Here is a 27,605-nt window from a genome sequence, read left to right as displayed (position 1 = left end):
GAGACAAATCTGTGCTGAGGTCCATAGTCTGAGCTCAACATGTTCTTTGCAGGACCAGTCTTCGAGAACTGTCTCTTTCCAACTTAGAAACTCTTCATTTGCCTTCTGCTCTAGCAGACCACCTTTTTTTCTTCCTATTACTCTAGCAGTTTGATTTATGGTCCCAGGAGTGCAATGGAAAGGAGGAAGATGGACTTAATTCACACGTGCAAGGGTAAGGTCAGATGCCAAGGCTACCGCAGGGACAAACTAGCTTTTCTAGCCCCAGCTCCTTTGCACAGATGTTGGGGCACAGATAAGCAGCAGATCACACAGGAGTTCTCAGGACTGGAAAAGCCTGGAAACCTCATGAACAGCGTGCTCAACATATGGCACAGCTTGAGTGGGAGAGAGGCTGAGAGTCTCCACGTGAACCCTGCAGCCATATATGGGGTTTGATGGGTGTAGGAATCAAGTATGAAGTTTGTGGGATGTGGGATCAGAGCCACGTGGTTGTGACACATAGCATATCACAGCTATGCCATATTAGAAAAATAGGTTAAGAATAGGAAAAAACAAGATGGCCAAAATGTTTTATTTGCTTTGACACCCAACCAGATTAACTTGTTTCCAAAAAACAGATTAAAAGTGAAATATAGCTGAGGCGTGCTGCAAGAAATCTTGAGTTCCATCATCTCCTCTCCTCATTATTTATTACTTACTCAAGAACTACTGTAAAACTCTGATCTTGGCATTTAAAATACCTTGTGCTTAGCGTTAGGAGTGGAGAGAGGTTTATATGCAAGATATAAAAACTAAATTAAGAAACAGCAAAGTGACAGAATCAAAGAAACTAGGAATAAAAATTAGTTAAGAAACTAACGCACTGAAAGAGATCTGCAGAGCAAATGCAAGACACCAAGAAAGGAAAACCTCTACTTCATTATAGTGTCAGCACTGTAGTTACAAACCTTTATTTTTAGAGTTCCTTCGTTTCAGTTCTTGCACAGAACTGCCTGCAGACAAAGCAAACACTTCTAGGTTTCTGGGCTTGATCCTGTCTCTTTTAAAGTCATTTTCACCAGAGCAAGAGCTAACCCAAGATCTGTGCACACAAGAAACCCAAATACTTCCTGGCAATCGTTTCTGTGCTAACTTGTGCCAGAGTTGTATACGCAGAATAGAAATGTGCTCATTTACAGCCTGGCCCATAGCTCCTTGGCTGTGGGAACACTTCCTCAGTTTGCCTAGCTAGCACATGACTCAGGTAGGTGCACATACACATTTCACACGCATATTTCTTTCATGTAGGCACAAGTAGGTTCCTGCTTTGTAACACTGAATCCACAGAGTGTTTGCTGGCAAACAACTATGCATTCATTTTATTTTTACATGCTGTGATGTGTGCAAAAACCTGGATAACTTCAAACAAGGAGAAGATAAACAATGCTTTCATAGTTTCAAAAATAATGCACAATGCAGCCTCCAGATTATGAAGATCTTCAGGCATTCTTGACATCTCCATTACCCTGCCAGCAACAGTGAGCAATGACTCCTGAATGCTGACTTTAAAACCAATAGATTCTCTCAGTGCTGAGGATAGGGTGAATTCCCCAAAGGGATTAAGCAGGTTTTCAGACCCCCACCAGCAATGCCTTTTGCAGTGTATCATAGAGTCATAAAATCAGAAAAATGGCTTATGTTGGAAGAAACCTTAAATATCATCTAGTTCAATCCTCCTGCCATGGGCAGGGTTGCCCAGGAGCCTGGCCTTGAATGCCTCCAGAGATGGTATGACACCAGCCAGGTGAAAGACGTCCCCCCCATGAGACGGTGACATTGCACCAAGGCTGGAGCCTGTTCTGCTGCATCCCAGCATGCTTATGCATAGGAGGGGCTGCAATGGAGGAATGCATAGGGTTAGTCCACGCATGTTCCTCAGACTTACTTAAACTTGGCTGCTGCGATGTTTAGAATCATTGGAGGAAATGGACTCCCTTCCAGCTCTCATTACTAGTCAGGTTTCCAGCACTGGACTTCCAACACTGGACTTCCTTCCCATCCAGATCCATCTGCTGAGCTGGTTGGTGTCAGGGCAACAAGATGGGAATGTCATTATCCAGACCTAATTTGGCCTAACCTCTGTCATCTGACATGTTCAAGGATCACAACCCTGTTTCCAATCTAAAGGAATTTGAGATGAGCTCGCTTTGAGTGATTGCTGCTACACTGGCAATGGAAAATGAAGAACTGCACTTGTAGATGGATTTGAGTATCTCTCCAAAGTTCTTGGATACTCTACTATAGAGTAGCACAGATAGTCCCAACTATAGAAATAATCTCCATGTCTTCACCTTCTCTGCCTGGCAGCTGCATTCCTTGCACTGCTGACTGATCAGTGAGCCTGTATACGTGGTCTTGCAGTGTTTTTGCTGTCAGAAGGCCAATTTATTTACATAAGATGTGAATGCTGACCTCTGCCTGAAAAAAGGAGGAGAAAACATTAAGTTCAGGCAGACACCAGCATGTCCCTCTGCTGAAAGCTGAGCCTGAAGAACATGCTTAGCACCATGCTCACAACCATTTTGGTGTTGCTTTTCCTGTATTTTTTCTTCCTGAATGCAAGCATGGACTAGACCACAAGCCCATTCCCCTTGCTTGAGCACACAACTGCACCACACACTGTGACTGCAAGGTGGGCATTCACAGGTTATGTCAGACATTTGGTCATTGGGGGAAGTTGAAATTGACAGCCTGGACTCATCCATGCCCTGAAAACTACTAGAGGCTACAGTTGGGCTTACACTAACAGGTTTCTCTCTCTACAAACCTGCATTCAACAGCTGCACACCTAATCAAATACTGTTCCTGTTATTCTGTGTTCCTGGTCCTGCTGCATGATCCTGTATTCCAGGAGCCATTCTTGCAGGTGTGTAATGTCAGCTAGGGTGCCAAGAGAGAAGTCTCAGGGCATCTTTTCTTCCTCCTAGCTTAGTTCACAGCCAGAAAGTGTTCTTGGGGCTCAAAAAGACTTGGATACACCAGGACAACTTGGAGCCTGCGCATCTCAGGAGAGAGAAGCAATACATCAGCTACCAGTCCTGCTGTCCCAAGGCTGGGAAAGAACCTGGGGACTGTCTGCCTTGGGCATGTATCTTAGCATCCTATACACTATCTCCTAGCTTTTCTTTCCAAGGTTCAAATGGCATGTGTGTTCTCTTACAGCTCCAAGGTGGACAAGGAGAAAGAGCTAATGAACACTGCCATAAAGCCTCTTTGATATCAGGGACGCATGTATAGGAGGCTAGCCCTGGAAAATTATACTATTTACTTCTGCTGGAATGGGAAATGAAAACAGTTGATGCTGGCAGGGCTCTCAGCCACAGACAAGCATTTGTCAGTATGCAGGAACCCCCCAGGACAACCAGACACCCTCAGAAAGCAGAGTGAAGCATACAGTGTGCTGAAAAACATTGATGAGGTGCTAAACATTTCCTTTCCCTTCTGTATTATCTTCTTATAACAGGACAAAAAACCTATTAGATTCTTTTGCTTATGGTAGATTTTATGAAATTACTTAAAAAATACTTTTTGACACATTTCCATTAGTAGCAGCCCTGGTTCTTTAGTAATTCATAAAGGAAATATATGAAAAAAATGGCTTAGAGCTAATCCCTTGGGAAACAGAAGTGCCTGATTTGATAGCTTGGCCTGGTCACTGGACAAAAAAACCCAACAGGGCACTGTACCTAAGTTAGGTAGCAAGGCAAAAAGCGTGTGCCCAGTCTGCTCTGGATGCTCTGTTCAGGTTCAGCAGGACATGTTTCTTCTCACTCTGGATTCACAGCTGTGTAAACTTAATTATAGTTTCTCACCTTGCATTAATTAACATGAGAAGTGAAGACACCTCTCCTCATGCTGCTCTTACTCCTCCCACCCCCTATCCTCAGATAACCCAGCCCCTGGAGGTTAGCTCTCCCTGGGCGAAGTTTTGCATTCCTATGGGGAGGAGGCACCTGGGCAGCCTGGGTGAGGCTGCTCATGAGGGCTGAGGTCTCTGTCTTCTGCCTGTTGGAGGGAAGGGAATGCATTTCGTGTAACCTCTTCCCCCCCCTCGAAGGAATGCTCCTGTGTAGAATCATAGAATCATTATGGTTGGAAAAGATCACTAAAATGATCTAGGCCAACTACCAACCCATCACCACCATGCATACTAAATCATGTCCCTCAGTGCCACGTTTCTTCAACACCTTCAGGAAAAGTGACTCCAGCATCTCCCTGGGCAACCTGTGCCAATGCCTCAGCACTCTTCCCGAGAAGAAATTTTTCTGAATATTCAATCTGAACCTCTCTTTGTGCAACTTGAGGCCATTACCTCTCTCTCTTGGCATATGCCAAGTGCTCCTGAATTGCTGTAGTTTTCAGCCCAGCTGATGAAGATCTGGAGCTAGCCTAGATGGAGGGGAAACTGAGGTGGTCTTGGTGGCTGCAGAGTGCCTTGTTTCAGAGCAGCAAACCCAGGTGGTTGATGACGCCTCAAAACTGCTAGGGTGACATTTCTGGTTCTCCTTTACACCTGAGCTGGGGACTCAGGCTCCACATCAGGCACCACACTGCATCCTAGGAGGAGGGAGAGCATGGGAAAGACTGCAGAATGGGACACGTGCACTTCACGGGGCTTAATAAACAAAGGACAAAGTTTAAAAATTTGCTAAAGGGTTCATGAAAATCATTTACCATCTTCATTCTCTAAAGCAGTGAAGTAAGTTTGATTGCACAACTAAAGTAGTTTCTGTACCAACTGTTTGTGTTAATCCGTTTATTTATGAGAAGCATCTGAGAAAAACAAACTTGTATCGTTTGCCAAAGCTTCCCTGCCGACAGCACTATACCCTCCTCTCTCCCACTGTTTTCTTTCCCCTCACTACTACACAAGAGAGAGGCAAAAGACGGAGAAGTGGGAGGGTTGACACCACTGCTCTCAGTGGATTCCTTCGGTGGTAAACGCGCTTAAGTCGAAGAGCTCACGAGCACAAAGTCATACGATAACGCACGCTTCTGTTCCTCACAAGCCGGGAGCCACCGCCCCGCGCTCGGCAGCTTTCAGCCCAAATCGCGCCTTCGGACGGCGACAGCGGGACGCGGAGTCTGCCGCTCGCGCTGCGCTGCCCATCCGGCGGAGCCGGGAGCACGGAGCACCCACCCCCTCCTCCCGGACCCCCAGCCGCACACCCGCCCGCACGGAGGCGCGCAGCCGCTCCGCGGGCGGTGCCGCCAGGTGCGCCCGCCCAGGCACGGCCCCGGGGGGGCGGCCGCGGCGCCTCGCCCCACCCCGCCGCGCCGGGAGCTCACCGCCCCCGGCTGAAGTCCGGTGCCGCCGCGCCGATCCGAGCCGTGCCGTGCCGGTGGTGCCGTCACTCGGCGCTTCCAGCATGCTCCTAAGATGGCGGTAGCAGCGGCGGGCGGCGGCGGCGGGGGCGGCCGGGCGCAGCGCAGCGGCTGGCTGGAAGTTTTGGTGCGGGAGCGCTGGCACAAAGTGCTGGCCAACTTGGGCGGTGAGGCGCTGGTGCTGAGCGGAGAGGAGCGCCCCGACGGCGCGGCCCACAACGGGCTGGGAGGCGATGGGGCGGCGTGCCGCGGGGCCGAGGGCGGCGGCGGGGGCTCGGCGGTGCGCACCGCCTTTACCGACCCCCCCGAGCAGGTGCCCGAGGCCGTCTCCAACAAGAAGCGCTGCGTGAAGGTGCTGAAGCAGGAGCTGGGCGGGCTGGGCATCAGCATTAAGGGAGGCAAGGAGAACAAGATGCCCATCCTCATCAGCAAGATCTTCAAGGGGCTGGCGGCCGACCAGACCCAGGCACTCTACGTGGGCGATGCCATCCTGGCCGTCAACGGCACCGACCTGCGGGATGCCACCCACGACGAGGCGGTGCAGGCACTCAAGCGGGCCGGCAAGGAGGTGCTGCTGGAAGGTACGGGGCTGCCGGCGGAGGGGGATGCGGGACGCCTCCGTGCGCCTCGTTTCGGGCGCCCTCCCGGTAGGGAGCCCCGACGGCGCAGGGACGGAGCCCCACGGATGGCACCGCGCTGTTGACGGGGCTCCGCGGTTCGGTCGCACATCGGACGGCGGAGCCCCGACTCCGGCCACGATGCGGAGCCCTTTCTGGGGTCGGCGGCTGAGCCGGGCCTCGGCGTGGGGAGTGGGCTCAGAGGAAGTTGGTAGTGCCTCCTAACACATAAACCATCCCCAAACGTTTCGTGTGTGGATGAGTTTGGTAAGAAGCAGCTTTAGAAACTGAGTCTGGAGTATGGTGCTCAGTGTTGTATGGGAATTGTCTATGAAACGAGACAACTGTTGGTGAAGGCTGAGCAGAGGCAGAATCACTCCCCGGGACACCATGCTTATAAGGAGAGAGGTGTTCATGGACGTGCAGTCTTTGTGTTCTCTCTGGCATTTGTGTGACTGCTGGACCTGAGAGAATGAACAGCTTCAGCAGTGCCCTTGGTGCATGTTTGATAAAGTGATTGCACATTAGCCCAGAAGTTCACTTAACCACAGGTCATTGGCATTTTTTGTGTGCTACTGTGCCATCCCCGTGCCTTCCTTTAAGCCCTGGTGCCCTTACATCGGTGTCTTGAGAGCACTGTAGGTACCCTTTGAGCACAGTTCACATGTCTCTTCTGTGTAAAAAGAAGCAGAGGAAGTTCTGCTGCCAGTTCAGGGATACGCAGGAGCATCAGCTGCAAACCGACTGTGGCACAAAGTTATGGGAAAAGCCTTAAGAAGTGGTTCTGTGCAGTAAAGGTGGCGAAGGTGAGACAATTTAATCTATGGTTGTGGCTGCTGAGAAACTGCTCAGTGCCATCCACACTGCAGTGAAACCCGTGGGGAGATTGCTGCAAGGCTTTAAGAAGCAGAGGGCCACCGCGTGCCCTGTGCTCCTATGACCAAACCGCGTTTCCTCCCCACTAACTGCATGCAAAGATTCCTGTGAAGTCCTAATGTAAACTCACCGAGGTCTGAATGGAGTGGTGACGTCGGAATTGTGCCACTGGTTTGTTTGCACAGTGCGGGGCTCCTGGGGTGTAGCAGCAGCTGACCTGCGGTACGATCTAACGAGGCGCGCACAGCACGCTGCCTGTGGAAACAGCACCTGGCTGCTGCAGAAGCCTGCTAAAAAACTCGTTGTTTCTGGTAGGAGCACACTTGAAGCTGTTTGAGCAGGGACTCCTCCTCTCTGCTCCATTGGCCACTGCAGCTGTTTTCTTGCCATTTCTTTGCCCCATGGAGGTGTAGGCTGATGTGCTTCAGTGCGTATTCCCGCAATGGAATTTGTAAGTTGTAAATTGAGAGTCTCTTTCAGTAGTCCCTCCAACACTGAAAGCAGTACTTGTCTTGGTTTTCTTCTGCTGTTTTAGCACAGTACCCAAATGCAGGATTGTCCCCGCTGTGTCCCCTGGAGGTGCTGCTCTGTGCAGCTGGAGTTAGACTCAGTGATCCATGGGGGTCCCGTCCAACTTGGGATTCTGTGAACTTCTGCCTGAGTGACTTGTGTAAACCAGCATTTTGGAACAATTCCCCAAGATTCAATTTCCCACTTAGAGACTTCTTCCGGTAGCACAGTCTAAAATGATCTTTTTACTACAAAGGAAAGGAATAGCCAGAAGATTTTTTTTCCTCTTTGAAGTACAGAAGGGGAAGAGCATTGCTTTTCCTTACCTCCCAGACAAGAGGAATTTGCTGCTTCCTGGCTTCTTGGAAAGCTGTGCATTAGAAGGGACAACTCTGAGCTGGGGCTGAGATGAATCCCTACACAGTTCCTCTCTGGACTGTTGCTCTGGTTAGCAGGGCACTACCACTGTACGATACCAACACATAAAATGCACATTTTCAAGGAGATTCAGAGGCTTGTGCCTTGCAGAGTAGAAAAGCTGAATTTGGCTCTAAGTAATTCAAAAGGCATGGCAAGGTGCTAAGCACGGGGGATGGATCTCGGGGTGCAAGGGGGAGGCTGTGGTGTTACTCCAGGTGTTGCGAGCTCCAGGAAAGGGTTTCTGGGTTGTGTGCATGCCAAAGTGGTCAGTTCAGAGGCTGTGGTCAGCGTGGCTTAGTGCACCCGATGTCACGGCTTTGCGTCCTTCTAAAACTGCTTGCTCAGTGAAACGAGGCATTTACCAGCTCAGCACTAAACTGTCCTCTCTCGCATTCCTGTGGGGGGGACGGGAGCAGAAATCCCTCAGCAGTCCCTTGGGGGAGAGGCAGGGCTGGCACTGGGGTAGGTGACAGGGTGGTGTGTGGTGATAATATGCGTGTCCTTTTTGCTGCATCGATCCTTCTTACAGTAGGAGGAAGGCAGGTGGGACTTAGTAAGTGGAAGAGAAATAATGCACTGCCATAGGAGGAGCTGTGAGGCAGAAAATTCAGGAGGTGGCGGATGAGGATGAAGTTCTGATCTAAGAAACGCTGCTTTCCCCTCATCTGCAGGGATGGACCTCTTCTTTCCCCAGGGTTTAATTTCCTGCTGGCCTCCCAGCACAGCCCAGGTGCAGAGAAGGGATAGGGCAGCTCACGCAGCCCCAGCTGTGATTTTGGATGTTCAGTTCGTGAGAGATGTATGTAGCATTCAGGAGCATAAAGAATTTTTCTACATGAGAGACCAGGCAGCCTTCTTGTATGCTGGATGTTGTTTGCAGGCATGGAAGGCAGCATAAATTATCACAGCAGCTTCTGTTTAAACATATGATTTCCCTACGGTTCTGTTAAATTGGGTCTTCTTAAATAAGCACTTTGGAAAATCAAGCATCCCCTCTTATGTTGTACGAAGCATGTTTCACTCAAGTGATTCTCAAATGCAAAAGGTGTTTTTTTTAATCAAAGCATCCTAGTTGAGAGCAGTCCCTTGGCATGCTTGGGAACCAAGCAGGTTGTGCTTTACTTAAATTCTCAATCTGTTTTGTGAAAAAAAATTATAAATCAATATAAAATGTGCTAATGTCAGATGGGGTCCCCATAGCCTTCATGATGTATTTGGATGTGGAGAAAAAAAAAAAGATGTGTTTTTTTGCTAGGTGGTTTCAGGATGTATTTTGTAGATGGTATTACTTCCTAACTCATTGAAAGTATGCAAACATGGTTTTGATGGTGGTGGTGGCAGGTATGCAGCAGGAGAAGGAGAATCTTACTGATGTTGCAGAGCTTTTCACTAGTTTTAAGCAATTCTCAATTAAACAAATATAATTGCAATGTAGTGGCTACAGTTCCCTTGAGATGAGGCTCTTGCAGTCTCTATTGGTTTGCAGAAATTTCCCACAGAGCCACAGCCACCAGCATACTGAATTCCAGCATATGGGCAGTAGACCATAGTTACCTTTTACAGCCCTTTGGGAGGTAATCCACAGCTTTAAGGCAGAACAAGCATGGTATGCTCTGCGTTGCAGTAACACATGCTGTTTTCCAAGCAGTATTTCTGTAAGAATTGTAGCAGTTCTCCCTTCGGAAATGTTTTGTGGTTGAAATGAAGCGATTCCAATAGCCTAAATGACTTGTGTGTTGACACAGTGCAAAATAGGCATGGGCAGCATGTTAGCTGTGTTTGTCTACTTTATCTATAATTTCATGTTTCTTTCATGAAAATCTCCTGGCAGCAGGAGATTTAGGGGAGTTAAAGTACATTATTTATCCAAGAAAATGTGTCCCTTGCAAGTACAGAGGGAAAATGAGACGCAGGGCACTTAGGAAATGCCCACCTCACACAGCTGCTCACTGCAATCAGGGCTGTAAATCTCAATGACTGCAAATCATATGCATAGTTACTTCTTGCGGTTCCAGTAAATGTATGGAGAAAACTTTGGTTTTTTTTGATGTTGTTATTCCAGCAAAGATGCAGTTAGGGAAGTGCTTTGTACTTAGAGGTCATATCATGTTTCTTAGACCAGTGAAATTGAAAGGTAAAGGAGGAGGTAATCTCATTCTCAACAACAGCAGGTCTGAGCCGTCTCTGCAAATCTCAGTTTGGATTGCCTCGGCTGCCTACAGCTGATGGGGAAGCTTGAGTGGGAGCACTTGATGTGTCTTCCATTGATTAGATTAGATTACAAGCTAATTTAGCAGTCCAGACAGTCTGTATCACCTTTCACAGATAAGAATCAGTGCATCCTCTTTGCAGTAAATCTGCTTTAAGTCCTCTTTCTCAGTTACTGTAAAGAAAATAAGGCAACTGTGGATTTATTTGGGCTGGGGGCAAGGTTCTCCCTGCACTCTGCATCTTGGGAATCAGTCTTTTTAGAGCTTAGTACTGTTTCCTCTAAGGATGCTTAGAAGATTAAATACGTCTGGGGATTCGGGATTCAATTGCACATACAGAGCCCAGGTACCCGTTAAGCATCGCAAGGAAAGAAAAAAACAAAAAGCATTCCTAAAATCCTAGCAGTGATTCCTTTGTGGAAAATTAAACTGAAAACTTTGTATTCTGTAAAGAATCTTTAAACTGTTGGACAGAATGAAATTAAAAGGCAAAAGCTTTCACTATAGTTAGTGGAATAGTGTTTGCTCCTTAATATTGCCATGGAACGATTTTTCGCTGGAGGTCATTTCCAGCCTCCCAGAAGCACAGATGATGGTGGGCGACCATGAATGGTGCTGTCCTGCCCCTGTCCAAGCCGATTTGGATGGGAAGCACCCACTCCACATGCATCCCCATAATTCAGATCAGAGTTTGCCTTTGGGACAGCCCAGTGGGGGTTCCATTGCTGTGGAGTTTTACATAGCATACTGTGCTGCATGATGACGGGTGCTGATCCCAACAGGCTGACTGTTTTTCATATACAGGCTTGGAATATATATTTTGATTTCTTAATCTCACTGTTTTATAATACATGGTGTGAAGTATCTCCTATTAGTAACTTATCTGTAAATTGGATTCTAATTATAACATTGATTTGTGCGTATCAGAATTCATAAGCATTGGGAAGTTTATCTATTCTGTATCTGTTCCAGTGGTCACTTACTTCTGTGATTTAAGAACAGATTATTTCCATTTGATTCTTCTAATTTGGATTTCTGATCATAGGATTATTTAACACTTTATTCTGCAAAATTATGTTTCCGTGGCTACTTGTTAGAATGGTACAGCTACTTCAGTAGAAGGGAAATTGGAGGAAACAGTAGTTCAAGAGAGCAATAACAAACATAAACAAAGAAAATGCAATGGGAACATAGGTGTCCTGGTAATATACAGGAGACTAACTTTTCAAGTCTGAAATAATTCTTCAGACATTTCAGAAAAATAGGTGGTGAAGAACACATGGTAGCTATGATTTATGGGGATGTGGAAAGTCTTTAAGTTGCATTATCACATTACAGGCTGCAAAAGGGTTTGTGAGTAGCCTACTTAACACTGTGCTGCTGGCCTGGATATGGTGGGCGGAGGTGAGTCAGGTTCATCTCTAACCACCTCTCAGCTTCCCTGTTGCTCTCAACACAGCAGCTCTAGCTGGTGTGAAATGAGCTTTGCTCTTTTTGCTTGGTTATGTTACCACTCCAAACTTTGAACTATGCTAAACAGAAAAAAAACCTGCTGTCAGCATAAGCTGTGTATGGGCAAAGGGTCTTTACCAGCATATCTGTTTTTAAAGGTACCTGGAGAAACACAGAGTTGTGGTGGATAGGATACAGCTAGAGTAGCAGGAATAAGCTGTCTGTTTTTGTAAGGGCACAAAGCATGTTGTGGGGATGGGAGGAAATGTCAGGGAGAGGTAGGGTTCAGTATATGTCTTGAGGAGCATCACTGCAAGGAGAGGGTCAAACACATTAATGGTGATGTTTAATTTGGTCTATGGAAGTTTATGAGAAACTACAAAGGATGTAGAGGTTGGAAAGTGCTGCATGTCACATGTACTACATGTTGGAAGTGGTGTGTGAGCCTTCTTCACAGAATCATAGAATGGCCTGGGTTGAAAAGGACCACAAAGATCATCTAGTTTCAACTCCCCTGCTATGTGCAGGGTCACCAACCACCAGACCAGGCTGCCCAGAGCCACATCCAGCCTGGCCCTGAATGCCTCCAGGGATGGGGCATCCACAGCCTCCTTGAGCAGCCTGTTCCAGTGCATCACCACGTGCTCTTAAATAGACTGCTGTCAGTTACTATTTTGCAGGATCAAGAAAACTATTCTATGATACTTGGTCTCCATGCTTTGAAAGTTAGATGACATGTTCCTTGCCCTCTATGCCTGGCACTTTTTTAAGAAAGTGAATTCACTGCAATTAAGGCATTCAGCTGAGTAATGAAGTAGGGCACAAAAGTCTGTTTGCTAGCTCTGCTTGAAGGAGCAGTTGGGAAAAAGTGGAGTTGGTCTGTGCACTCAGCTACCAAAGTGTATTTTCTTCCAGAATGTAAGTTATCAAACTTGCTTACAAAAAGATTTAATGAACTGTGGATAGTCCTTTCAATTCCTTCACCTCTAGTTGCTGCCTTGCTGTTGGGTTAGGTTTGCTCCTTCCTCTAAAGTAAGTGGAAGGACATAATTTCTGAATAACTATTCGGCAGACATGAATTTCTGACTGCTGCTGCTGTACACTTCTGTTGTGGTCTGGCTTTAATTTTGTCTGTCTAGAACATGAACTGCTGAACTGGTTATGGCTCTCACTGTGCGCATGCTAAGGGCACAACTCAGTAGGTCACTGCCAAAGTAGCACATCTGTATTGTAGCAATTGGGGAAAATGGAGTTCCTAATTGTAAGGAAATGAGCCGGAACGGTAGATGTGGAGAAACTGTCTCTGATTAGAAATGATTAACATACGGCACACTCCTTCTAAAAATGTTATGCAGCTTTTTGCTGAACTGCTGGAAGTCATGCTTGTTGGCACAGCTCTAAAAGCCATTGAAAATAGGGCTTCAGCGATGTTTATTTCCTCGCTGTTCAGGGATGTTTTGGTTGAAATCTTCAGATGTATTGGAGCAGTGGATCCGCTCCAGGCATCATACATGTGAGTAACGTGCGTGTGGATAGCTTCTGTTCATTTTAATGGCATGATTTAGGGAAAAGTAGTGAAATTAGTGCTATGGCGTAAGTATCTGAGAGGCAGTATCCTTTTTCCTAGTGTCAGAAAGTTACAAACGTCATTTCAGAAATATAAATTAGAAAACTAACTAAATAAAAAAGGCAAATATTGGGATACAAATTCTCTTCTAGCAAAGTAGGCACAACTTGGCTGATTTCTTCCAATAGATAATATGACCTCATGTGACTCTTTGTTGGCTTCCTGTACTCTTACAGAGAAGTACAGCCGTTACTTACAGTTTATGCTGTTTGCCATAGGTGTATTCTGACAGCATAATAACAGTTTTGGCTTTTAACATAATCGAGTAGTTGTGAGAGTATTGAAAGATATACCATAGAAACAGTGTATCTCCACTGTTGTCTGACAAGAGTTATTTCAGTAATTTCTATTTCCAGGATGACTTAATACTATTCTGACACTTGTGCTTTGGCTCAAGTTCTGTGAGGGGAGAAAGAGCTGTATGAGTGTGAAGATGCTGGAGTGCTTTAGTATTATCCAGCGTGTGGCTTACGAGGCTGCTTATAAGCTAGTAGTTTTAGCTCAGACAGTAAGAGTTTATCTGTTTATCCCAGAGTTTAGGATTTAGTCAGTTCAAAACTGCCTGGCAGGAGGGCTGAGCCCTTGGTGAAGCTGACAGAGAGATGGCACACAACGCGGTTGCCCTCCTAGCAGGTAGCTTCCTGTTGGTCTTACTCTTGCTGGCAGGAGCCAGCAGGAGCCTTCTGTCACTGACTTAAAGCCAAAGGAGGGATTTAATTATTGGATGTTCAGGAGTATTTTCCAGGAATGAGATGAGTAGGATTTGCCTTCAGTGTTCGCTGCTTAAATTGTTTCTTTTTCTTTTTTTTTTTTTAATTCTCCCTATGCCTTTGCAGTTTGTTGGGGATACTCTGGAATAAAAAGAAAAATTTCTAAATTTCTAAATTACTTTCTAAAGAGCATAGTATCTCTCTGCCCCTTTTGGCCTCTTTGTCCTCTATTATGCAGTGGAAGACTATCCTGCTACATGACATCTATCAGCAAGGCACGGCTGGGATGGAGAGAGGTATCTTAAGAGAATGAGCAGAATTCTTGTAGGGTTATGTGTAATACACATATGGATCTATGCATGCACTGTACAATGTTTGTAAATTGCTTTGAAAATAATGCCTCCTTTTATTTCCATGGAAACTACAGTGGATACAAAGAGCACAATAATAGTGTTTGATAGAGCAAATTCTCAGCTGCAAAATACTGTATTTCAACATAGTCACCACCATTTTTGCCAGCAATGAACAAGAGCCTGCATGCTGTGCTCACGCACCATCAGAGGTGACCACTGTGCTGTTGCCGCTGCTGAAACTCACCACCACTGCCTCACAGTGCTCACATCCACTATTTGATCTCCATAAACATTCAGTAAGTGTCAATGAATGTCAATGGGTGTAATTTTTTCCACATGGAGGAATTCAGTGATACACGTTTGCTTCATGTACACTTCCATGTCAGGCACTGTTCTGTCAGATTGCCCCTGTGCTGCTGTCAAACAGCAACAACATGTAGCAGAATAATGTTGGTGGGAAGGTTCAACCTGAACTGCCATATCACCACCATCTGCCTCTAACGCTGGGGGCCAACACAGTAAGATGTGAGACATTACTTTCAGAGCAGCCCTTGTAACAGAGGAGAGCTATCAAGTTGGTGAGGGGTATAGAGGTCACAAAGTATGCAGTGTGTCTGAAGTCACTTGGTTTGCTTCTTCACAAGCAGAGTGAAGAGGCAGGTGCTGTTCTCTCAGGTGAGAATGACATTAGGGAAGTGTCACATAGGTGTTAGGAAAAGATTTTTCAGAGGGTGTTCTGGCACTGGAACAGGCTCCCCAGGGCAGTGGTCACGGCTTCAAGCTGATGGCGTTCAAAGAGTGTTTGGGCACTGCTGTCAGACATATATCTAGTTTTTAGATAGTCATGTCTGGACTCAAGGAGTTAGACTCAGTGATGCTTGTGGCTTCCTTCCAACTTGGGCTTTCTATGGTTCTATGGTCGTGTGATTGTACGCAATTGAGGCCAGTGTGGCTATACCCTCCTTAGGCTGCCAGGGTTTTGCAGTGGCTGGAAGAGCTGATGTAATACTCCAGTTATCTGTTGGGTCTCTATGGTGTGAGAATGGTGTGGCAGGCTGTCCTGACTGTGCTGCACGTAGTGCACCACTGGAAAGCCTGTTTCACAGCAGGGGGTGAAAATGGCTGGTTGCAAGGTCCATTTAACAAACTGAGAAAGATATAGTTAGTGAAAGGGAAAGGATGCGAGCTTCGAGCTGGAAAGAATCATATGATGACAGCAAGCTCTTTTTGAAGAGCTCCAGGTGTTATTACTATGATTTGTTCTAAATTAAACCCATTTAGAAATTAGATGCTGCTAAACAACCTGTCAAAGTATTCATGTAGCTCAAATTCTTCAGACAGCCGAGGAAGTCCTGAGCAAGCTGGTGGGGAGAGACAGGAGCAGCACAGAAATCTTCAAACAAACTTCTTGGTGCTACAGATGCTGCCTCTGCTGCTTCCAGGGCGTTTGGTGCCCTTCTCTTTGCAGCAATAGCTGTCGAGTTGCAGGCTGCTGCCAAGATGCTTATAGACAGGGCTCTTGTCTAGCTTTGGGAAGGAAATCTGTATTCATGCCTTTAAAAAGGTTAAAAAAAGCTTAGAATAACTTCAGTCTTTATATTTGTGGAATGCTGGATAAGTGTCCAGCCAAAAAGGCAATAAAAGAAAACAACGTTTTAATTCAGGAAGAACGCAAGTGAAAGCAGCTAGTTTTAAGAAGTTCCCATTCAATTCATTGAGTGGCTGTCTGTACAAATAAACCAGATGTATGTGATCTATGAGGGCAGGTTATAAAGAAAACACTGCAGTAACGAACTGGTGGAATTTTCACTTAAAGCATTAAAATCAACCCTGAAAGGCTCCATTAAGGAAAGCCATAAATTGAAGTTTTGAGAGATGGCTTATAAAATATCCCTGGAACTGAAAATGATCCTCTGTCAGTTTTATGTTTTCCTTTTACTGTGTTATATCTATTTTAATAAACATGTGGGATAGAGTAGGAAAAGAGCAGCACTTTGTCTGTGAAGCCTTGAGGAAATAAATAGTGCATCTAGGCATATTATAAATTTCACCCTATAAAAATAAACTTAAATTGATTTTGGGATTTGCTTGTGTAAGGACTGCTATGCTAGGACCACAGTATGTTGATCTTATTCTACATATATATTGAAGTTTTCTGCCAAGCATACATTGAAATGTTAGTGTTAAATATGTTAGCTTTCATTTAGATGCTGCCAGGGTGTTCTGAATATCTGCATAAATAGTATTAAAATCTTAGAAGGGTTTCAAGGTTCACACTCTTAAAAGAACTGAGGAACAAATACCTTTTCATTTTTGAGGGACAGAAAGGAGTGTTGTTTTGAAAAGAATATGTTAGTTTCTGCAGGAATCTATATGATGGTTTGACTTGAAATGGCATTTTATATTTAAAAAGAAAACAATTTGCTTTCAAAAGGTTAACGTGAACTTTTTATTAAAAACTTTTCAAACTAGAATTTTCTGAGCAGAGGAGCAGAAAGTTACCAACGTATATTTTTCTCCTGCAACCATGCAGGAAAATCTCTGCAACCGTGTCATTTTTATCAAAAGGAAATTTTTGACTAAAAAGTTTTGAATGATTCAGTGCAGTATTTAGATACGCTATTCTCCTAAGTCACTTTGTTCTCTTCCTTTTCTATCAATACACACACTGTAGAAAGAGAATAAGGCTTTATATTTGGTATGAGCCAAGACAGGTAGTCTTCTAGTGGAGAAATCACAAGTGATGTATTACATAAATTCCTGTAATGCATTTATGTTTGATCTTTTCAATTACTCATAGTTATGAGGGTCTGCTGCTTTATTTCTGTACAGCTCACAGTAGAAAGCTTGAATACAGAGGGAAATGAAGAGGAAGAAACCTTTCAAGTCTCTAAAAGTTGCCTAAAATAGCTATTCCAGATGTAACTTTAATAATATTTTAATGCAACTGTAAATTAAATTAGACTTTCACTGCAGGTACACCATCTTTTTAGCTTTTGTTCTGCTGAAGAAAGTGTGGAGCTGCGTATGAATGGGTGTATGAATGAATCAAGAAGTGTTAATGAGAACTTAAATGATGAGAAATGAACTCTGTGGGGGAATGTGAGATGCATTATTTTGTTTATTTTCTCTTTCTTTTGTTTCTGTTTGTTTGCCTGGTGCTGGTTAAAGAATGCTTTTAAATCTAGCTGTTTGGCTCCAGAGCTGACCTAGCCTTTTTGCAGACTGTTAGCTCAATCACCAGTATTGCACAGGCGCAAGCTGTAATTGTATATACACATGCAGCATACACCATGAGCTTGTTTGTATGTTGTATGTGCATTTGTTCATATGTGAAGAATTTGCTTGTTGTTAATGCTATTCAGATTAAGTTAATTGTTCTGTGAGAATGTAAATATAGTCTTGACTATACAATCTTTATTATAAGTATGCTTTTTGTGTAGCTAAAAGAGGTGCTCGCAAGTGGTTCAGGCGAGGCCATGTGCAATGGTGCGGCCTTCCCAGGCCGAGCAAGCCGTGCTCCACGCTGCTCCTCCACTGCCTGTCCACAAAAAAGCTGGTTCTTCCTCCCACCCAGCTCTGCAAAACCCAATGAATGAAAGTGTTGTGAAACAGACCCGCCTGCTGCAGTCACTTTGTGTAATAATAGTTGATTTAACAATACTCTGGGATGTAGTGTGCACCAAGCCTTGAACCTTTCTGAGTGTCTTTTTCCTGTCCTTACATCATAATGCTGATTTTTCTGGACGTCATTCACCTTCTTTCTGGCTTCCAATGCATCATTTAGGATATGAGGCAGCAGCTGTAAAAGTTTGATGTTTATCAGCCTGATTATGCAGGAAAATCTGCAGTTGTTCTATCTGCAGACTAGTAATTGCATAAAGAAAATGTTAGCTGGCTCGATGTACCTGAACACTGACAGATTCCTGCTGGGCTAAGGGCTGTGTCCAGGCAGGCTCCTGATGGTTTTCTTTATCTCGGAAGATATGCAAAATTGCAACTGCAGTTTAAAGAGTGATTGAAAGGTGACAGAAGTGGTAAAGTAACTGACATCGCATAAACTACAGCGTGCTGTGTTTTGTGTCTGTGGTCTTGAAGGTGTGGGTTAGCTCAGGAACCCTGAGGTCTCCTTCCCTGGAATGCAACCCAATTACCTTGGATTTTTTTCTTTTTTTAAATACAGGCATCATTAGAAAATGAAGCGAGTTGAAATTAACTCTTAATTTTAAACCTGTAATGATTGCTTTGGAAGAGCCTAGCAAAGGCTCTTGCACTATTACATGAAAAGAGCCCAGTTGAAGTATAGTAACCAATTCAGAAAAGTCAAGTGAGACACAGGTCTGCAGTGCTTTTTGAACATTATTTCATTTATAAGCGAAAGGGAAGAAATAGTAGGTGCCTGATTCCTAAGATTCTTGAACAACACTGCCCTGAGGCCTTGGCTCTTTGCTACTCTGCTTGGACCTGAGATGCAATGATGCTGACCCCTCTGAATAGTCCTGCTGAGGACTTGCATGAGTCATGGTGTCAAAGGAGTTTGCCACCTCCTCAGTCGGTGAATAAAGATTGTACAAGAGCCAGAGATACAGATATTCCACTCCCGAGGCTGGAGTGGGAGGGTTGGGGGTGAGGACAGCCGGAATGCTGTGTCCCCATCCTGTGGTCTGTGCACCATGGCTGCAGTGTGCCCCTCTCTTTGTAGTGCCCCAGTCCTATAACCACTTTGATTCAGACGATCTTTGCAAAGACCAAATGTCTGAGCTGTTTTCACTGAAGCTAAGATTGGGTAAGGCTAGGCAAGAGGAGGGCCCCTGGTTCTGTATTCCTGTACTGTTGGCACAAGAGTGCTGATTAAGCCAATAAAGTTGCTTGCTGTTCAGCCTGCCAGAGTTCAAGGTGAAAAGAAGAAGTGTGAACATTTTTATTAGCATTCTTTCTTCTGAACATAAGCCACACCAAAATAAGCAAGTAAATGGTACAGTAGCCAAAGAGGGAAGTACTGTTCTGCAGATCGTACTGTTTTCCACTGGAAAAAATGTAGGGCTGCTTAATTTCTTTTTAAAGAGTGGTAGCGTCAAATCTAACAATTAAACTCCAGTTTACATGTTTGAGATTTTGATGAACACTTCGTATAAGTGCTCTCAAAGCAGAACATATAAAAATGATTATGCTTTATATGGGCAGTTACTGGGGAGGTGGAATGTCTCTTGCATTTTCCCCATTTTTCCCCCTTCAGCTCCATTCTGTACACAGCCAGTGGCCGGAGCCAGGCACGAGGCCCACAGCCAAGTCTGCAACAGAGTGGGCTTTGTGTCCTGAGCACAAACACCACTCTTCTTTCCAAGGGAATGGGCAAAAGGGGGTCTGACCCAGAGCCACCGGCTGTTTGTGGCTTGTCTGTCAGCGAGTGCGAGACAAGTGCCTTCTCTGTGTCAATGCTAAAACCAGCCATCCAGCAGGCAGCTGAACAGTTGGGCTTTATTTGACCAAGTTTAACATCGGCCATAGAGGATTTCAGCTGTGTCACAAAACTGCTCAAAGAGCTTCCCATGGTGGTTTTCTATTCTTGTTCTTAATGCACAATTTTTACCAAGCGTGGTGTAGTTTGCAGCATTTCCTACCTTCACCAATTGAGAATCAAGATGTTTTGGGGCTTTGGCAGCGTTGCTAGTATGGTTTGTTATACCTTTACCTGAATTCCTCATGAGAAGAAGAGAGGACATTCAAAAGCCATTGCCATTCAGAGCACTGCTCAGCAGCTCTGCGTCACCTGGCACTGCCTATCCTCACCCCTCAGCTTGGTACCAGCTACTAAGATTAACTGGCCTTAAGCTATCTGTAACAAAGCACGCAGTGTTTCCTGGCCAGTCCACTCTTCATTCAAAGCCCATTCTTCATGTTTTCCTCTAATTCACTTGTTACAGAATGTTCCTTTGCTGCTTCTCCGTGCCTGTGGGCTGGGCTTCAGCAAACAAAGCCAGGTGAGACCTCTTGAGGCCTGGTTAGATGTCATGTTGGCTTCTGGGTCATAGTTTTTGACCTCTGTGCTGTAGAGGGTACAACAGAGGGGAAATAAAATGGTGAGGTACAAAGTCCTGGTGTGTTCTTCATTTAGGGGCAGAGCCCCAGCAGTCTGCCTAGAAAGTCCCAGTCTGACTTTCCAGGGAGAACTGAATTTGCTATAAGCAGCTGTTGTATTAAGAGATTCATTTTTGGTAAGGAACGGTGATGGGGATATCATTGTTTTAGGACTCAGTGCAGAAAAGAGCCGTTTACCTCCTAAATTTTTGAAGTTCTTGAATAATTTTGCAACATGCTAACAGGGAGTGCGCTTTAACAAGAAAGCAAAGCTAGAGGCTATACAAAATGAAATTTTAATCTAGGCTCCCATCAAGCTGTAAAAAGGCATTTGACTATTTTGAGGGATTACGTGTGGGATGTGGTCTTTTTTCCTAAAGGAACATCATGAAACTGATTTGGGATTTTGGCTGGAAGAATAAATCTTTTTTTTTTTTTTTTTCTTTCCTTTTTTTTTAATGACTTTTAAAATAAAACAATTGCATATATCTTTGAGTACTTTCTTCTGCTGGCTTTACACTATGCTTTTTTACTGATTTTGTAGTTACCTCTGCCATTCCTACAATCTTAATTTCTAATCCTCAGATTAGAAATTAATATGCAGAGAAAGGTACATCTGATTTTTCTTTTCTTTTTGCCTTTCTTGAAGGTGTTCACATTAGGCATTTAGGCTAGGCTGAGCATCCCTGTTCTCAGGATGGGCAGCAAAGAAGGAAATGGGAGAAGTGCTCAGGAGATGCCACTCTGCTTCCTCACCAGCTACAGGGAGACTGGATGGACTTCCAGATTCATCGTTTAGGTGATTAATGACAGATGACACAGACCTCTGCAACGTTTTTGAAACTTTTTCTTTGTAACCTGTTCTTTGTTTCTCAGTTCTCATTTAGTTTCATCTCCAGACTGGAATTTTGAGGGAAACAAAGAATTTGTGCAGAGCAGAACACAGTCTCCAGAGCAGAAAATGCTGTGTATCTTTGCTGAAAGTAGTATGGAGAGGCATACATGCTGTTGGAGAATATTAGCATGTAATTGCGTTATGTGTTGGTCTTGGCCAAAATGCTTGCATAAGAATAACCCATCCCTGTGTTGCAGTGCACGTCTTCATAGCTGCCCTAATTTCACTGCATGCAATGCCATGCCAGAAGCAGATTTTTTTTAAATGATGTGGGTTAAAGGAATGCTCCAAGAAAGATGTCATCTCTAGTGCTTGTTGTTTTTGTCAGAGCTGGAGTCCACAGGATAGGCTCATAAGCTGGCAAAAGGGAGTAGTGGACTCCAGCACAAGGCAGAAGTGCTGAGGCTGGAGGAGGGACCCAGGAAGATGAGCTGGCTTCAGTGATAAAACTATGAAACTCCAGCCTGAGCTGAGAGGGACTTTCCTGCCCTCCTCCTGGCCTTGGTGGCTCATTCCTGCCCCCACGGCTCAGCTTTGACAATTGCTTTTCTTGGGCCAGGTCTCCAAGCTCGTTTGCGTGCATGGCAACAGGGTCAAGGGAAGCTTGAGTCACTTCAGGTCCTTTTTAGGGGACAACTCGAGTTCCACGTCTGTGTAAAGCTGTTGTGAAATTGCACTCATCATACTAAGGCTTGTCTTGTCATTGCCAACATGCAGTGGATGAAATCTGGGCCCAGAATGTATTCTGCATATTCCTGGTTTTATGTGTGTTGCTGCAAAAAGGATTGACGTAAATCTTTCATACGGGATGTCTCCTGGATTGTGTGTGGGAGTGGGAAATTCTGCAGAGGTTAGAAGTGTCTGTCCTGAGCACAGGTTGGCTTGATTTGCCAGCAGAAGGCATGATGTTACAGTTGAAGAGAAGGGCAAAAGCCAGACGTCTAGATCCCCAGCTACCCTGGACAAGGAAAGGGACAGATCAATCTTGTGCCCAGGAACTAAGCATTGACATGCTTGAGACTGGAACTGGCTTGTTGAAATGCTGATCTGGATTAAGGGAGAAGGTAATCTGAAGATCAGCAGTTTTATCCGTGTACACCTTGCTTGGGAAACAAATGCATTTTAATCACAAATGAGTATATATAGTAATAATCCCTTAGTTGCTGTGCTTACTAGCCATGCACAGACACGTCTCAGAAGCCTTAAATTCACTATGTTCCTGAGCGCTCTAAATTTGGTGCATACTGAGCAGTGGAAAAGTGGACTCGTGATTCTTGTAAGGAGTGCATATATCTTGGATCTAGATGACTTGTTTTCTGCTAACCTGGCCAGTTCTTATTTGCTCTGCCTCGAGGCCGTTTAATTACATTGACTTTCCTACCCGTTTTACAGAGCGATAGCTGTTTGATGAGTTTTCTCTGAAACCTTTCCAAATGCTCTAATATATTTTAACATTAAAAAAAATAAATTTTGTCCCTATCTTGTTAGTACCAAATGCATTCTTTTCAGCTGCTTCTTATCAGTTCTTTTCAGTTGTTTGTCTTCTTCCTTCTTTTTTTTTTTTAAATGACTCCAACCTACAAGCTAGTTCCTTTGCACCTTTACCAACATTTTCCTCTTGTCCAAGTTATTAATTAATCTCGCAGTCCTACTCAGAATGCCAGGTGTTTGAATGGGGTCTGATATAGAGAGTTAAACCAACAGTAATTTGGGGCTATTGCACTCTTGTCTGTAGCAGGCCATGCATCCCCAACCTGTCCCTTCCATGAATTCCAGAACTTTTGCAGTCAAGCAGGCAGTTGGTTCATGCACCTGCAGAGGAGTGTATTTTCATCAACAGGGTGAACAAAAGTTTCCCTACCTGAGCTTCTCTTTGGGCCCCTTTGCTGACTCCTGCTCCTCTCATTCTGCTCTGTCAGTTTGTAGTCAGTTAGTGAATTGCACCAGTTTATGTGATCCTTTTTGTTTTTTCTCCCTCAAGATAATGGCAAAAGCACAGCCAGGGAGGTGGCAAACTTCTTTCACAGATAGATCTGGGAGGCTGGACAACCATTTCTTAATCCTGCGTTATTGCTGGAGTTACTACAACTGCAGGCTAAACGTCTTCAGCCTGCACTGTGAATGTGTAGCTTGTGATAAGTCACTGAACCCATCGCTTTTGGAGGGAGGAAGCATACTTATTAATACTTTGCTTTGTTGTGTGGGATTTTTTTTTCTTTCCCTTTAATTGGAATATATTAGCATGGTAACATTTTAAATTCTGGAAAAGAATGAGAAATAGGAATTGTGTGTCTGAAGCAGTGACTAATTCTTTTATCTTGGTCATCTAAAACAGAAGTGACTTAAGAGTACCAGAATAGCGAGACTGTGGAATGCCTTGCTGGCAACAGCTCGAGTGGCATTTCACCACCAGCTCCTGGTGCAGGTGAATGGGACAAACTGAGACACCTCACGTGTTCCCTTCCACACTGCATTTTTATGGTTTGTGAGAAACATGCTCAAAAACTTCCCATGCATAAGGGGGCTGAACTGCATCAGCCCCTTTCAGAATCAGAAAACCTTCAGGGACACCTGGATACGGAGCAGGTGAATGGTGGCACTGTGTCACAGTTTACTTTACTGAGTAATAAAGTGTAAATACTGTGTTCTTCTCCTCTCTTTCCCCTCACTTCTTCTCCCTTTTGTTCAGGGTTACAGTGGGATGGTGCTGGTGCATTTGTGAAAGAGAGTATGGTACAGGGCAAAGACAAGGGACTGAACTGTGTAGTTGTGCTTGATGAACTCATAGGAACTTTTTTTTCCTTTCACCTTTTGTACATGATATCAAGTCTTTCAGTTTTCCTCTAGACGTATTTCTGTAGTTGCTCTTCCAAGCTCTTTCTCATACATCCAAAAGTTAGTTTCTCTACACCTTACGATTACTTGTCATCCCTCCTTCTCCTTTAAAGTTTGCCTTTACCTTTCTTTTTTTTCTTCAGCCCTCTTCTTTAAAGTATCTCTGGTCTTGATGCGTAGGGACCAGTATTTGGTACAAATCTTTGCTTACCTGAATTTGTACCTTGCAAAGCGAATTGGGCTGACTTTTAATCTGTGCACTTTGCTGGAGCAAGAGCAGCTCTCTGGCAAAGCCATTCTTGACACGGAAACTTTGAGCATTATTTACAGAAACTTCCCAAAGAGTTTTAGTGATGGGGACAAACCCTGGTCTCGGCTACGCATTTCTGATCTCCTCAGAAAGAATAGAGCTATTAGAAATTCAGAGCTTTGGAGTGTAGCTGTTTTGCACAGGACAGAGGGGGGAGGCTAGTAGAGATGAGGAGTCTTCTCCATCTAATCCAGAGGACCTGCACGATGCTGAGGCAATTGCACTAGCACGGTGGTGAGGATAGCGACCTTCGCTTCTCTTCTGATATTTTGTGCTTGAAAACACTATTCTTAGTTTCCATGAAATGCTGAGTTTCACAATTGTTTCCAATTGACACATAAATTAGATAAATGGAAATTGCTATCATCCACTAAAGCTTCAAAGGAAGTAGTTATGTTTCAGTAATTAGTTTGGCTGTTTAAATACCTGCAATTCATCCTGCTCTGGTTTGTAGTTAGTAGAGAATACATTGCAGATACTGATAGCCTGAGGGGAGCAGATCTGCCCTGTAAACACTTTCAGTTGATTGGTATTATGTGTGTGAGATGTCAGCTTTGCTCAAATGCAGAAGTAAAGGATGCTTTTCTAACGTGTGTTCTCTTAATCTGATGCTTGATCGGAGTCTCTGGCTTCACAAACCAATGTATAGAGATGGGGGAACAGGAAACACTATAGAAAAAAAAGGGAACCAGAATATGTTATTTGCAAAATATGAAGTCAGTGCCTGCTAAATTTGATGGTGTGCAATGAGACCAGCACAGCGTTTTCTTCATTTGGTCTGTCTGCTTATGTGAAGTATTCTCTGAAGGAAGCCCCCCGTTTGTGAGAGGAGCCTACTGGTGCCATTTTCCTTTTCTCTCTGCCTTCATGTCTTCATGAACCACTGTTCATATTTTTTTGTCTCCCTCTCTGACCTGACACGGCATCATGGCAGTAAAGCACACTAAAGTTCTCTTGTGGAAAATACACTCAAAAATGAATTTTGCAAAAGCTCTTCTAGCAAACCTTTGCATCCACTGGAATTTAGTAATGAAATGATTCCTTCTTAAATTTCAAGGAAGCAAATATTATGACTCAGTTCACTGGGATCTTTAATACGATGAGTACTAGCAAACTTCATTTGTTCTAAAAATTATTTTTTGTTGTGTCTTCAGAAAATATGAGACTGTGGGAAAAAAAGAGAGTAAAAATGTTTTCTCAAATCTCTACCAGGTGTTGTAACATAATTCAAAATCTTCTATGTTTAATAAAGTAGAAAGGATTTTATAGAATCAGTGTGGTTGAAAAAGAACTCTGAGATCATCAAGTCCAACCATCAGCCCGTTACCATCTTACTCACCTTTTTTTTTTTTCATTGATTTTGGGTTTCTTTTGATGAAGCTTCAGAAGAAAAGAAAACATTTGGGCAATTGCATTCTTACTAGAAATATGCAAACATAACAATGCCTAGATTTAGATTTTTATGCATACATTTTGAAAAGTTTTTTGTTTTCATTTGTATGGCTGGGACACAAGTAAGATTTTCACTGGGTGCAAAAGAACTAAGTCCTCTTTGCCTCAGCTGGTGATTAGGATTTTGTGGATTTTTTTCACTTGTGGCCTTCTAATGTACTGTTGGGAATGTGACACTCTTAATTCCACAGCAGTTATAGTGTTCTAAACTTCTAATGAAAAGATCTTATGATACTCCTTATTTGAGTGGCTTATAAACTGAATTAAGTTTTGAATAGTTGGACTTTGATAAACTTCCTTCATTATTTCAAGAAAAGGTTTTTTGGGGGGAAGTAGCCCATCTTTATGTGAAGCTTCTAAGGGCGTTGTTATTTCAATCATCTTTATGATGGCTGAGACAATATTAATTGTGGTTTGATTCCTTTTGTCATTACTTTTGCAGAACTTGTAGTAGCAAGGCAGACCAATGGAAAAATGTTCTGTATTTGAATAGTTTTCAATGCTGCTGGGAGATGCAAAGTGCTTTGTTGACCCAGCCCAGCAGGCAGACCAGAGATGTATTTTGTCTTGATCTTGTTATTGTGGACATATGAGGTTACCTCTAAGAAGGGGAGAACCAAAGGGAAAATTAGTCTTGGGGCTTACTCAGCCAGCCTGTCTCCAGTGGAAAAACTCATACTTGTCAGTACAGTGTTGCCTCAGGGAAGTTTTTGCACTTGATAAAAATAAAGGCAAACTTCATGGGGGTGCAGGAATCTGGACAACATCGCATCAGGGTATGGGAACAGCGTGGGCATTTGGCCTCCTTGCAACATCCTGTTTCCCCAAGTTATCACAGCAAGTCTACACTTTCTTTCCAGCCTTCACTTCCTGAGCTCTCCTCTCACCATGCCCTTCTGCTGTTAACTCTTTTTCTTCCTGCTTGCCGAGGAAGGAGGATTGAGTGCCACGTGCCAGGCTACCTTTAGTGCTTTGCCATATGGAGATGAAGGATGGAAGTCAGCAGGAAGGAAAACCTCACTGTGTCCACCCAGAACATGGCAGCTGGACCAGGCCACCACAAAATTGTGGATCTTTATGGGAAGGGAAACCTCCTCCTTCAGCTTTGCCTGCTTTGGCATCATGTCCTTAAGGAGAGACAGCAGTTGGTGGGCAGTCCTGGGGATGCAAATAGCTGGCTTGTAAGCTGATATTCAGGGAGAAAAGCATAACAATATGGATAAGATTACAGGATGCTGGCTCCCTTTGTGTCTACTGCATTTGGGTACTCTGGAGCTAGGCGCTGTACCCAGCCACCACTTTTCATCACTACCAAGGACCAACCACTATTAATTTATTTGTAGTTCTTTCTTAAACCCAGGAATACCCAAGACTATGTCTGTGACAGATATCACACACAAGTATCTTGTGACAAGTAAATGCCTTATGTGGAGGAAGACCTTTTTCTTTAAGCCAGCTAGCTGATAATGTCACAGCATGCTCATAGTTCTCTAGTAGGAGAAATGATGGAAACTCATTGCTTTCTCCATCGTACCTATCACCAAACATGTTTTTTTTATCATGTTGTAGTACATTTAGTCTCCTGTTACATCTGGAACCTGGAACTCTCTTACTTATTCTCTTTATCCTTCTCAGTGCCTTTTCTTGTTGTTCTAAATCCTTTTTCAGATGGGGTGACTGAGAGTGCATGCAGTCCTGAATTTGTGAACATATTATCAGCGTGTTTCTCTCTTTTACAGCCCCTGAATGCTGAGCTGATATTCTCAGAGCCTTTTCCACTAACACGCTTAGATTTCTTTACTGAATTGTAATAGCTTATGTTAATCTCATCAGTAATCCCTTATGGGACTGTCTTGATGGCCATCCAGATTGATTTAAAATAACCTTAAAAGT

The 27,605-nt window shown here is 44.1% G+C and overlaps 1 protein-coding gene and 1 long non-coding RNA gene across 4 annotated transcripts in view; one reads left to right on the top strand and one right to left on the bottom strand.

Annotated features, from left to right (window-relative positions):
• LOC128091071 (uncharacterized) overlaps positions 1–5,175 on the bottom strand; it is a 19,907-nt gene extending 14,732 nt beyond the window's left edge. For 2 of the 3 annotated variants that reach the window (XR_008211221.1, XR_008211223.1), the window contains exon 1: positions 3,996–5,175. This is a non-coding gene — a long non-coding RNA (uncharacterized LOC128091071). The remainder of the gene's footprint in view (positions 1–3,995) is intronic. The other variant, XR_008211222.1, reaches the window with a different exon arrangement.
• Positions 5,176–5,336: 161 nt separating this feature from the next.
• Positions 5,337–27,605, top strand: part of SNTB1 (syntrophin beta 1) — a 106,460-nt gene continuing 84,191 nt past the window's right edge. The window contains exon 1 of the mRNA XM_052703987.1: positions 5,337–5,948. Coding sequence (XP_052559947.1) covers positions 5,423–5,948 — 526 coding nt within the window. The 5' untranslated portion in view covers positions 5,337–5,422. The remainder of the gene's footprint in view (positions 5,949–27,605) is intronic.

The sequence above is a fragment of the Tympanuchus pallidicinctus genome, unplaced genomic scaffold (assembly GCF_026119805.1).
Source record: "Tympanuchus pallidicinctus isolate F22 unplaced genomic scaffold, pur_lepc_1.0 scaffold5, whole genome shotgun sequence".
NCBI classification, from domain to species: Eukaryota; Metazoa; Chordata; class Aves; order Galliformes; family Phasianidae; genus Tympanuchus; species Tympanuchus pallidicinctus.
Note: the sequence above shows the minus strand (reverse complement) of the source record. Positions and strands in the feature narration are given on the sequence as shown.